The 13731-nt window shown below is 39.9% G+C and overlaps 1 protein-coding gene across 3 annotated transcripts in view; it reads right to left on the bottom strand.

Moving 5' to 3' along the window:
- LOC133610497 (immunoglobulin superfamily DCC subclass member 3) overlaps window positions 1-13731 on the bottom strand; it is a 40818-nt gene that overhangs the window by 25658 nt on the left and 1429 nt on the right. For all 3 annotated transcript variants that reach the window (XM_061966813.2, XM_061966814.2, XM_061966812.1), the window contains 5 exons: window positions 4758-5063; window positions 4063-4207; window positions 780-910; window positions 485-622; window positions 249-407 (listed from right to left, as the gene is read on the bottom strand). In XM_061966813.2, the coding sequence (XP_061822797.1) occupies window positions 249-407; window positions 485-622; window positions 780-910; window positions 4063-4207; window positions 4758-5063 (879 nt within the window). The remainder of the gene's footprint in view (window positions 1-248; window positions 408-484; window positions 623-779; window positions 911-4062; window positions 4208-4757; window positions 5064-13731) is intronic.

The following is a 13731-nucleotide window of genomic DNA, read 5'->3' as shown; positions in this document are numbered from 1 at the left end:
TTATTTTAGGAGAAAAATGAGAATGAAAGGGTTGAAATCCATTTTTGCACAAGTGCTACTTTTTTTATAGCCCTGCACGATATACTTATTTCTTTCACTCAGTTATGACCACCTCCACACAAATATTAGATACAACTTTTATATGCTTGAGATGTTTTGGCCTTCCGATACACGGCAAGAGATTGAGTTTGAAAAACAAATAACATTTTTGGTCCATGTGTTAATTGAGAGTTAAGTCGCAAACTGACCTTGTACCACAAGCCTGCCAAGTGCAGTACGTCTCATCCTGGTGCCGGGTCGGTTGGCGGCACACACATACACGCCGGAGTGCTGCAGAGAAACATCTGAGATCATCAGGTTCCCTGTTCCAAGAACCTGGATACCTTCGACTCCAATGGAGCGTCCGTCTGATCAGGAGAAAAACAAAATAACTTTTGTAAATAAAGTGTACAATGACTTCCTGCTATTAATGTCCTTGTGGTACCTAGCCTGCTCCAGGAAACGATCGGCTTTGGGTTTCCTGTTGCAATGCACTCCAAGATGGCCGTCTGATGGACGGTTAATGTTAGATTCTGAGGACCTGACAGGATGACAGGCTCCTTGTAAGTTCTGGGGGCTCCACCTGCAATCACAGAAAAGTATACAGACAAATCATATGTCTGTTTGATGCATTTCCACATGTTGAGAATTTGTTTAAAAATAGTCTTCCGGAGTGTTCTCTCGACACTTCCTAAACAGGAAGTTCCAAACTGAACCTTGCATAGATGTGTTACACCTACCGCTGATGTTAAGCACGGCTTCGTGGCTGTAGCGCGTGTTCGCAATGTTGGCGGCAACGCAGCGAAACACGCCAGCGTCCGCCTGCCTGGCGCCTGTCACCTGCAGGATGCCCATTGGCAGGAGCGTGTACCTGGATGTGGAGAGCACGGCAATATTTTTCAGGACTTACACTGCAAAAAGTCAGTGTTCAAAAATAAGAAAAAAAATACAAACATTTGAACTAACATTTTATTTGAACTAAGCAAAATTATCTGCCAATAGAACAAGAAAATTTGGCTTGTCAAGACTTTCCAAAACAAGTAAAATTAACTAACCTCAATGAACCCAAAATTACCTTAAAATAAGTATATTCTCACTAATAACAAGTGCACTTTTCTTGGTAGAAAAAAAAAGAGAGACCTTTTTGCTCAATATGTTGAAAGATATTCTTAAATTAAGTAAATGCTAGTGCCATTATCTTGACATAAAGATATGCGCTCGGCATCATGATTTTTTTTTTCATGCTTGAAGTAAGAAATTATTACTTTAAAAAAGTAGTTTTATACTTGTGAGTGTTGACACAGCTTTTCATCAGTTGATATTCTAGCTTCAAGCATGTTTTACTCAATATAGGTCATAAAATCTCAGCTACAAGCTGTAATATCTTACTGAGATAATTTAGGACCAAAACCCTTAAAACAAGTAAAACACTAACATAAAATCTGCTTAGTGAGAAGAATTATCTTATCAGACAGAAAATAAACAAATATCACCCTTATTTGAGATATTTAATCTTACTTAGATTTCAGTTTTTGCATTGTAGTCTTTGGAGTTGAAATTAACGTTATAAATTGCTTATTGATACATATTTAGAATAAATTCAAATGCTATTTGTTATGAATAAGAACAGGAAGAAACACTTAGCGCTAGCTCTAAATACTAGTAGCTAATCATCTAATGATGACAGTTATATTTTTGATGAGGGATGTTCTGATCAGTAGGACCTTCTTAAAGAAACTTCTTAAAATGTACTACACTTTTTTTGTGTTGTTTCAAGCTAAATTAGCTGTAACGATTAGCTGCTTCTGCTTGGTCATACTCGGTGTGTAACATGTTAAGCCTTGTCCTTCAGTGATAATGATACCTTGTAAGAAATGCAGTTTATGTGCCACAATAGAGGTGATGATTAATAACTTAGAGGAGCAGCTCCACACTGTGTATGGAAATACATAGTTAGCTGCTGGGCCGCCTGTGTCAGCTGGGGCACCAAAATTAAATAAAGTATTAGCCAGAGGGACTCGCCTTTTGTGATCGGCATTGATAGGCATTAACCGCCATTGGCCAATCAGATACTTTTCACGGAAATTGGCCGATATTGATCAGTGATCTATCGATTCGTGCACCCCTAATTTTGACAGTTATGAATGAGCATCTTTTTGGTGACCTTAGGACAGATGTGTCCAAAGTAGTCTTCTATGATATAAGGATAATAATAAAGTACAATGGTACTAATGAATATAAAAAAGGTACTATAGTGCCTTTAAAAAATATGCCATGATAGCGTGCTGTGGTGACATTGACCTGCGAGCATGTCGCCAGTCAACACACGCACACAGCACTTACAAGTAAAAACAGTGTAAATAAAGAAAAGGGAGAATGGAATAGTATCACCCAAAATGTATGTAAAGTATCCAAACTACAGAAGAATAAGTGCTTATTACATTTTAATAGAAGTCTAGATAAAACATGTTAAAACAGAAAGTAACCAGATATTAACAGTTCAGAGCGCATGTAGTCAGTGCTTAGCGTTTAGCAGGTAAGCATCAGGCAGCGGGCTCTCCCCAAATTATAATAAACACCTCCCAGTCAACTACTCGTAACGTCACTATGAGCCCGTTGACCTTCTAAAATATATAAGGCAGCTTAGCTCGCTCGCAGTCCTGGCTTGAGGTGAAGGCTAATTCGCTTTTAGCGTAACGTTAGCTCATTTTGCGGTGTGTGTGTGCGTGTGTTACGGACAGCAAAGCCCCGTCTGTCTGTTATTTCACTTTACCTTTTTCTGTGTTGATTGAGCTGTGTTGAAGCAGCAAAAAAGGACATTATGTTAAATGAAGAGTTTCTGTCTCTGATAGTTGATATAATAATGTAACTGCATCATTAAGCCTACATGAACTCCATGGTGTTCAGGGATGAATAATCTCTCCTATTGCTATTGTACCATTTTTCAGCTATAGTTATATTAATCATTAGTAATGCAGCAGCCTAGTTTTGAATGGCAGGGTCCCTGCTATCACATGTTGATAAAAATATAACATTTACATAATAAATCAACTACAGGATTCCCAAATGCTGTAATAAATTAAGCATGAGTTGACTTGAAACGGTTTAATGTTGCACTTTTTATATGTAGAAGAAAAGTTTTGTCATTTTATTTAATCTGAGCAACAACTTGAGGCAGTTTAATGTTGTTTAACGTGGGCAGAATTATTATAGTGTTCCCAATGTTAAAAGTATAAAGCCATTGTTTACAAATTTGGTAAATAAATAACCTAAAAATGTATATTTTGTTGTTTTCTTACTGTACCGAAAATGAACCGAACCCTGACCTCTAAACTGAGGTACGTACCGAACCAAAATTTTTGTGTACCGTTACACCCCTAATATATACAGATCGGAAATGACACAATATGTTACTAACCCATTTGCTTACTTACTAGTAAAAGAGAAGTTGGCCAGTATGTTCACTCTGTTATTTAATGGAATAATTGTTCTCTGATTGCAAAAAGAAACGTATGTTTAATGTATAATAAGATTTATTTTCTGTTAAAATAAAGCCAATAATGACATTCTTTTGTGGTCCCCTTTATTTTGAAAAGTACCAAAATACCCTTGGCATATTGTTATAATTGAATATCCATTATTAGTTAGATATTTTATTGTACGTGAACCTAATTGGTCAGCTAAAGCACAAAGCATGCTGTGGATGTTTTGATCAGATAGTTTAGCATATACTGACCAACATTAGATTATTTTTAGCGTCTTAAATGTAGAAAATGTATCTATACTGTATGTTAAGTGGGCATATTACATGGCATATAAATATACATGTAATGCAATAGCACAAAGTTTGAAGAATACTTAGGAGTGTGCCACTACAACAAAAAAGGACAATGTCACTGGTGATCTTTTTACTGAACTTTTTTCCCCCTATCAACATATGTCCCCCAAGCATTAGGAAGACTGCTGATGGCAGTGCATCAAAGAAAAGGAAAGTGATTATGGTTGTCCTGTGTCAGTGATTACCTGTTGTCATCAGTGCTCAGTGGCACTCTGTCTCTCTCCCAGGTGATGTTGGCCTCAGGTATTCCATTGATCTGACACTGGAAGCGTGCAACACCGCCCTCATCCACTGTCATTGACATAGGGTGCGTGTGGAATTTGGGAAGAGCTGGGAAGCAAAGATTTGAACACATCAGCGCACATGGAAAACATATTAATACTAAATTGTTACTTATAGAAAGTGACTCCTAATGTATTATTGTGGAGAAGAATCCAATATCCTCTTGAGACATTTGTGTTTAGCCTTTTTCAACAAAAGTACAAATGTCTACCATAGTGGATGTCTGCAATTCCAAAAATGGTGTTTCCACTTTCCCAGAGAGGGTCACCTCATAACGTGATGGCGGTAATCGATACAAGAGGAGCGGCATCAAATTAGAGCGTATCGCCATGGAGACTCATTGCATTGAGGTAAAACATGATAGCTATAACTCTGCCAGATTACCCATAAACCCCAGCTTTTATTGGTACTGATAGTCAAGAGGAAGGAGGGTGGAGGTTATGTACTGTTTTTGCTCAATAAAAGATAATTCCGGAACATTGCTGCCCATACAGTATACTGTAATTCATCAGATTTACTTGGAAACGCCAAAGTCTTCTCATATTTAGAAATACCAATTTCAGGTTTGTGCTTCCCAAAGTATATTTAAAATACTTACAGGCCAACAGGACTTTGGCCTTACGGCTGACCAGCATGCCGTAGCGATTCCGGGCGGCGCAGTCATACTCGCCCATGTCAGCGTCACTGCCGTCTTTGCGCTTCTGGAAGCTTTGGATCAACAGGGTGCCGTTTGCCAGCACGTGAAGCCGCGGGTTGGTGGTTAAAGGCACTCCGTTTTTACGCCACGTGATCTGGACGGGTTCCTCGCCCTGAACCCTGCAGTCCAGCATGAGCGGGCGATCGCGCACTGCAATCACGTCTCTGGGCTCCTGCAGGAAGGACAGTTCCGAGGCCCAACACACACCTGGAAAGAAAAAATACAATCATTAAAACTCTGTTTGGTTCAGATGAACACTTTTGCCACATTTAAATGTATTCAGGTTTGTGTAACTTTGGTGCAACACGTGTCTTGTGTCTCTAACCAATTTATTTCTGAGGAGGATTAACTTCTTCTCATCAATGTGGGCCAAGTCATATTAATGTTACGCTTCTAAGTTCCATGGATTTGAACGAATATGAAACAGAGAACTTAATCAAATTTGAAAGTCTTACATGTCAGAACAGCTCATGAACATTCATGTTCAATTTTTACCTAAATGCCTCATCCTTATAGTCCCTGAGAGCTAACATTTAGTTTGTTTTAGCTAGTTATTGTTTCATAAAGTGCGTAACTCTTTACAAAAGGCTCTCAGGAGGATGTAGTTTATTGTTTGTCCCCGATTGTTGATTAAACACTTTAGTTTTTTGTTACACCTTGAACTGCCTCAACCTTTCACTGCTTCTTCGATCATGTACATATACCCGTCTACCCATTCTACCCAAACTTCTACCATTCTACCTTTAGCTCTACACATCGGTCTGACTATTCTATCTATTGGTATACTATTTTACCCATGTCTGCCCATTCTACCCATAGGTCTGCCCATTCTACTCATAAGTCAGCTCATTCTACCCATATGTCTGCCCACTCTACCCATTGGCCTGCTCATTTTACCCATAGGCATACCTATTCCTGTGAATGATACAATGATTAATAATAAGAGGTTCAACAGTGGCCCTCTGATGAGATGGCGACTTGTCCAGGGTGTACCCCGCCTTTCGCCCGAAGGCAGCACCCTGCCAGCACCCCCCTTGCAACTCCGAAAGGGACAAGCGGTAGAAAATGGATGGATGGAAGGTTCACCAGTATAATGTAAACTCTTTCAGGGTCATACTAAGTTCCTAGCATGGATTTATGTTGGGAAGCAAGCTAAAACTGCAGCAGCGTTTTGTGTTTGACTAAGAATACTTCACTGGGCACTTTACTTTTGACTGATGAGTTGGTTTCGCTGAATTTATCACTTTTACGAAGATGAGCAACAACAGCGGCAAAATGCCAGTGAGCCGTCCATGCAGAGAGGGCAACAACAATTGAGCAGGAGAACACTAGCGCTGGGTTCAGGGGTCAAGTTTATGAGCGCCTCAATAGAAGCAGGGGCCTACTGCGACAATGATGTTGTGACTATGCTTATTTGCACCCAGCCCCCAGTAACCTCTGCAAAACTCCGCCAGCCATCAAGCACCCAAGGGCACCATCTGCCCCTTCTTATGCATCCCCTAACCCCTCCCAATGTCCCCCCATCCTTTCAGATCCATCTCAGAGGTGACTTTCCCATGCCACCAGATCTCCTCCATTGCACCCTTGTCACCCCTTCGCCGTGACCGTGGTACACCCCCCAATCTTTTCTCTCAGTCTTCGCGTGCTAATGACCTCATATGCAAAACGCCACGGCCGCCGTCTCCTTCCCAGCTGCAAAGCCAGAGCCATCACAGACCGTACTTGAACCCCAACAATGCCCTATCAATGTCACGATGGAGCCTTGCGTCTGTCCTGCCCCCAAAAAACTCCATTGTAATGCAGTTCCCACATTCGAGACAAAGCAACTCGCAGCTGAACTTGACTGTGATTGGTTTCGCTCGTCTGGTGTTGTCTGACTGAGCCACAAAGAAAATACTTGTAGAAAAGTACACAGTTCAACAAACACACAACAAAAACTTAGGAACCCACTGCTAGTGATGTTTTACATTGGCCCAGTTAGAGCTTAGACCAAAATCCAACTGCAGGTATACAGGTGAAACACAAAAAAATTGAATATTGTGCAAAAGTTTGTTTATACCAGCAATTAGATTCATAAGGTGAAACTAATAGATGACATAAGCTCATGACATGCAACTCAAAATATTTCAAGACTCCTTTTGATATATTTTTTAATGTATTAGAACTTATGAAAACATTGAATTTACATTTCAGAAAATGTTGGGTTTTTAAAAACTGTAAACCATGATCATCAAAATTATAACAAATACAAGTGTGCTATATTCCACTTTGTATGTAATGAGTTTATATCACATATTTGTTTCACATTTGAAGTTGAATTGCTAACATTAATTAACTTGGTTATATTCAAATGTTTTGAGTATGTGTATGTGGGGACCTGAAGAGAGTCAATCAAGCAAATTTGGAGCACTTTTGCAAAGGTTGTAGCAAAATCAAGATGTTCTACTCGACTGCTAGAACAAAATGTGTGACTGTTGCCATGAAGAATGAACTTTAGGATATGCAAGACGCTTTTTTCTATAGAAACACTAAGGATAGAAACACTATTATATACATGACATTCTTCTCCTTTTCAATTGAATTGTACATTTTGCATAAACACACCACATTTATGCCCCAAAATTGTTATTCTGTGTCAGGTTTTTTAAACCTTTCCAAGATGTTCAGGTCCACGGGACGTGATGACTACTGTATGCATCGACATACACCACAATATTCCCAAACTTTCCGTGACAACTATTGAAATTTGAAGGACAAAGTTTCACATTTCGCACCTTTCTGTAGTTCAGCAAATTCAGGATATCTATTTTCCTAAATTTCTGTTTTTCTCAAAATTCTACATGTTCTAAACACAGATGCCCTCTGATCTTTGGAAATGTTTACTACTTCCATGTTTCTTATGAAATCGATAGATGCATCCCGATCGGGACGTAGAAGATACTGAATCGATGGACAAACGTCCAAATATTGATTATCAAATAAAGTAATACAGATGATTCTAAAATGTAAAACTAATGTTGACACAAACAAGGCAAAGGAGGAAACGAGAAGCCATGCTAACCGCTAAGCTAGCTTGAACGTAGAGTAGTAATACAACAAAAGAATAAATTATTTGTACACTTCAACAGAAATGTTACTAGTTTTGCGTTACAGCAGATAGTAACTAGCTAAGAAGAGAAAATAAGTAGAATAATAAATCAGGAGACAGAACAACACCGTAAGTCATAAATATAAATGATGAATATATCATAGCTGAATCGTAATATGCTCAAAAATGCTGACCATTATTTCTCACCCAATTCAAATCATTTCCAACATTGAAAAACATAATTCAGAAATCCAAAATGTTCCCTAATTCCACATTTTCCGTGACAACGTTCCCAATAAGATGAATGGATACTATTTTTCAAGTTTTACCTTAAGATTCAAACCATTTCAGCATCTAAACATTCAGTTTATTGAGACTGACCTGTTTTCATATTCCAAACTTCTCCCAAAATTCAACATTTACCGTAACACCAATGCCCTTTCTTGTAAACTAAATATTCAGCTAATTCAGGCTATTTTCAACATTCCAAAAATACCCACATTTTCTGTAATCATGCATTTTCCGACCAGAAGATTAATTTGCAATTAAATGTATGTGTTTTTCCCACATTTCTCAGCCCATTCCAACCATACCAGCATCAAAACATTCAAGCTAGCAGTCAACAACACGAGCACGTTAGTGTCATTTCTTTTACTGATGTGTCATTCCTGAAATGAGCATCTGCCCCTTCCTCTAATGAGAGATCTCCCACCCAGCAGATGCAGAGGTGGTTGTGGGTCTGCCGCTCAGCTGTGCCTGAATGAGCCGATATGACCCAGAACCCCCCCCCCTTCACTCCCCCACCCAGAGCTTCCCATCCGTCGAAGCTAGTAATGAAATTCAGGGCTCCCAAGGGGTGACATGCATTGCATTTTGTGACGATGCGATTATGGAACACATGGCGTTGCAACCTGGGAGGCAAGGAGGATGTCTGCAGCTCCAGGTTAACCTCAGCAAGGTTATGTCAGAATTCTGCTTTTATATTCTTCATAGAACACTTCGTACTTGTCTATTCTTCATAGAATACTTTGTACTTGTCTATTCAAAGCAGCACCATACTAACAGAATGCAAAATGTTCCTGTTACATGTAATATGTACCCCAAATATTACCCAGAATTAAGTCTCGACTATGAGTGGTTTACTTTGACGAAATACAATTTGATGAATATGGATGCTTTTTATTCGTATTTATTCCTAAAGGACTTCATGCACAAGCACAGCCTTGTAGATTGGAGCCTTTTCAATATTGGGTAAGGACTAATAATGAGATATTTTAAAAGGAGGGGGTTGTCCAGCAACCCCCCTCAGCAGAACCCCCGTGTCTGTAACCCCGAGCCCCTTAGGGGTCATGAGAGAGTCAGGAGAAGGGAGGATGGATGTGCCCAAAGAGGGGGTCGCATGTGACCCTGAACTTCACACATTTGAAAAAAATACCTTTTTGAGAGCAAGTGTTTTTTTTCTCCAAAATGTGCCACTCTGACTAAAGAAATAGACCAAAACAAATGTACAAGTGCACTAAAGTACCCAAAGAGCAAACAAAAGTGCGTGTGAAGTGCAAAGCAAATGATCCAGCCACACCCTAGCATCAGAAGCATCCTGATTGGCAACCAGAGACAGGTGTGCCCTGATTGTCAATCAGGGACAGGTGAGGGATTCAGCGCTCAGACCAGAGGAGTGGAAAACGGAGGCAAAAAGAAAGTGGAAAGAAAAATAACAGCACTTAACAGGAAATAATACAAAATACATGAAATGAATAATACCTCAACTGTCATGGAGATTATGACAATATTATTATATATAATTTTTGTATTTATTATATATTTCATGTATGCATGTCCACATATGTATATTGAACGCCCAAACTGCAGTATGGTTGGCGTTATAAACGCTGACTGTGCATTGCAAGGCCTAGACTAGGACACCGGGAAGAATAGACATGAGATCCATCACCTCAGGGCTTCCTTTATTGTCCTGTTGACGGGAGTTCAAACTCTTGCTGCTGCGAGGCACTGCTGCGCTCTCACGACTATGTTATGCAAACATGAGTAATGCTTTTGTCGCTGCTGCGTCGGGTCTGTCATGCCTCTTTTCTCCACGCCAAGATCAATGTCTAAAAACTCTGTTTAACCTCTTAAACCCTCGGCAGGCTGACTAGTACCAGTGTTTTTTAACCTTTTTTGAGTTAGGGCACATTTTTTGCGTTGAAAAAATCCGGAGGCACACCACCAGCAGAAATCATTAAAAAACGAAACTCAGTTGACAGTAAAAAGTCATTGTCGCAATTGTTGGATATGACTTTAAACCATAACCAAGCATGCATGACTATAGCTCTTGTCTCAAAGTAGGTGTACTGTCACCACCTGTCACATCGCACCTTACTTATTTTGAGTTTTTTGCTGTTTTCCTGTGTGTAGTGTTTTACTTCTTGTATTACGCTCCTATTTTGGTGGCTTTTTCTCTTTTTTTGGTGTTTCATGTCTTCCTTTGAGCGATATTTCCCGCATCTTCTTGGTTCTAGCAATCAAGAAAACTTCAGTTGTTTGTATCCTTCTTTGTGGGGACATTGTTGATTGTCATGTCATGTTCGGATGTCCATTGTGGACGCGGTCTTTGCTCCACAGTAAGTCTTTGCTGTCGTCCAGCATTCTGTTTTTGTTTACTTTGTAGCCAGTTCAGTTTTTAGTTTTGTTCTGCATAGCCTTCCCTATGCTTCAATGCCTTTTCTTAAGGGCACTCACCTTTTGTTTATTTTTGGTTTAAGCATTAGACACATTTGTACCTTCACGCTGCCTCCCGCTGTTTCCGACATCTACAAAGCTATTAGCTACCGGCTGCCACCTACTGATATGGTATGGTATAACATGGTTACTCTGCCGAGCTCTAGACAGCACAGACACTCAACAACAACACATCATTTGTAGACTATAATGACTGGTTTGCAAAAAATATTTTTAACCCAAAAAGGTGAAATTAGATAGTCTCCCACGGCACACTAGTGTCGCGGCACAGTGGTTGAAAAACACTGGACTAGACGACGACTAATCCAAAATAAGTCATATTTTCCTGAACCACTGGATACAATTCAGAGTTTTAATGGTAGAGGAATAAGACCTGAAAGGGTTAAGTGTTAACTTAGTACATTATTTTATTGTTTTTTTGGATTAAATTATTCATGACATCGCTGACTACTTGCTTGTTTTCCACATTTTACCATTTAAGTGCTCAGTTGTCTCCTGTTTTAATGGAATCCCTTTGGTTGAGCTTTTAGCTGACAGTCATCTTTTTGTTTATTGATATTGAGCAGTTACCGTAGCAACAAAGAGTCACCCCATTAACACAAATGTTCACTGCAGAAAATGCAAGTTCTCTGGAGGAAATATGGTCTGACCTTGGCATATCATCACATCTTCATTGTCAGGACTACTTTTCTTCTTGTAACATGGCAACATCTTGGAGTACATTACTCCCTTCTGTTTTTCTTTTCAGTCAGTTAGGTGCTAATATTTCGCCACAGTGGAAATGCCCATCTCCTTTAATTCACCGCTGACTTCATGGGTGCGCAAAGTGTGGCTTGGGGCGCTCTTATTGGCCCGCAGCTTGTTTTTATTTGCCCGCAGCTTGTTCTAAAAATACAACAAACAAGAATGGATGCTGATAGGAGAGGGGGTGGAGGGCAGTGATAGGAAGATTACCCTGGATTTAATAAGGTCTCAATCGGAGCACAGACTGGACGTAGTCTTATGGAGATGAGGGCGTGAGGGTCATGTCACTGAACACTGAAGAAAGGGGGCAGCCTATTGTGTCCAGGGTGTCCCCCCCACACAAACACACACTCACACACACACATGCACATACACACACCCCCTCGCAGGCTGCACCGCTGGCCAGGACAGCCCACGGCCCTACCCCCTCTTGCACAGGTCATAGTTTATTGACTTGAACCCCTTACCGTCTGCACAACCCTCGACACATCCCTATTTTTTATCTTTTAGACATGACAAATGTTTTTTTTATTTTAGTACCAGCACAGAAGAGTTGACTTAACTGCTGAGTCAGCACAATGATCGCTTTAAGGTGGACAAGTCCAAAGATGGGCTAAAACAAATCCAATATGCAAAGTTATTAGATCTACCTAACAAACAAAACAGCTTGTATGTTAGCTTTGTGTTGTTAGAATCTAATTGTTCACCTTACATTTCCACATTGTAATAATAATTATTATCCATCTGTTTATATATATAACCTGCTGAGAACATGTGTCCTCTGCAGTGGACATTTGGGTTTGGGCTAAATTCAGAGAAAAACACAAATGCCAAATTGTCTGGGCTTTTTCAGAAAATCACATATGTCCAATTCATGGGACGCTTGAAAACCACAAATGTCCACTGCAGTAGACACTGATTTGGAGCTTTTATCAGGGGAAAAACACAATTGTCCACGGCATAGGACGTTTGGTTTTGGGCTTTTAACATATAAAAAAACAGAGTCCACTGCAGAAGACGCTGCATTTGAACTTTTACTAGAGAAAAAAAACAAATGTCCACTCCAGAGGACGCTAGTTTGGGGCTATTATCAGCGAAGCCCATAATATCCACTGCAGAGGATGCTGGGTTCGGACTTTTATTCGAGAAAAACACAAATGTCCACTACAAAAGGCGCTGGTTTGGGGCTTTTATCAGAGAAAAACACAAGTGTCCACTGCATAGGACGTTGGTTTTGGGCTTTTAATATGTAAAACAAAAAACAGAGTCCACTGGAGAGGATGCTGGTTTGGGGCTTTCTTTCTGAAAAAAACAATTGTCCACTGCAGAAGAGGCTATTTTCAGCAAAAACCATAATATCCAATGCTGAGGATGCTGTATTAGGACTTTTATTCGAGAAAAACACAAATGTCCACTTCAAAAGACGCTGGTTTGGGGCTTTTATCAGAGAAAAACACAAATGTCCACTGCAGAGGACACTGGTTTGGGGCTTTTATCAGGGGAAAACACAATTTTCCACTGCATAGGATGTTGGTTTTGGGCTTTTAACATAAAAAACAGAGTCCACTGGAGAGGATGCTGGTTTGGGGCTTTTTTTCTGAAAAAAACAAATGTCCACTGCAGAAGATGTTGCATTTGAACTTTTACCAGAGAAAAACACAAATGTCCACTCCAAAGGACAATAGTTTGGGGCTATTATCAGCAAAAACCTTAATATCCACTGCAGAGGATGCTGGTTTGGGGCTTTTATCAGGGGAAAACACAATTGTCCACTGCATAGGACGTTGGTTTTGGGCTTTTAACATATAATAAAACAGAGTCCGCTGGAGAGGATGCTGGTTTGAGGCTTTTTTTCTGAAAAAAAAACAAATGTCCACTGCAGAAGATGTTGCATTTGAACTTTTACCAGAGAAAAACACAAATGTCCACTCCAGAGGAAGCTGCTGTGGGTTTTTTGGGGGGAGAAAACCACAAATGTCCACTCCAAAGGACAATAGTTTGGGGCTATTTTCAGCGAAAACCATAATATCCACTGCAGAGGATGCTGGTTTAGGGGTTTTACCAAAGAAAAAACAAAAATGACCACTGCAGAGGATGATGGGTTAGGACTTTTATTCGAGAAAAACACAAATGTCCACTGCAAAAGACGCTGGTTTTGGGCTTTTATCAGGGGAAAACACAAGTGTCCACTGCATAGGAGGTTGGTTTTGGGCTTTTAACATGTAAAAAAAACAAAAAAACAGAGTCCACTGGAGAAGATGCTGGTTTGGGGCTTTTTTTCTGGAAAAAACAACAAATGTCCAC

Source organism: Nerophis lumbriciformis, linkage group LG11 (assembly GCF_033978685.3).
Source record: "Nerophis lumbriciformis linkage group LG11, RoL_Nlum_v2.1, whole genome shotgun sequence".
NCBI lineage: Eukaryota > Metazoa > Chordata > Actinopteri > Syngnathiformes > Syngnathidae > Nerophis > Nerophis lumbriciformis.
This window is presented reverse-complemented; position numbering and strand designations above follow the sequence as displayed.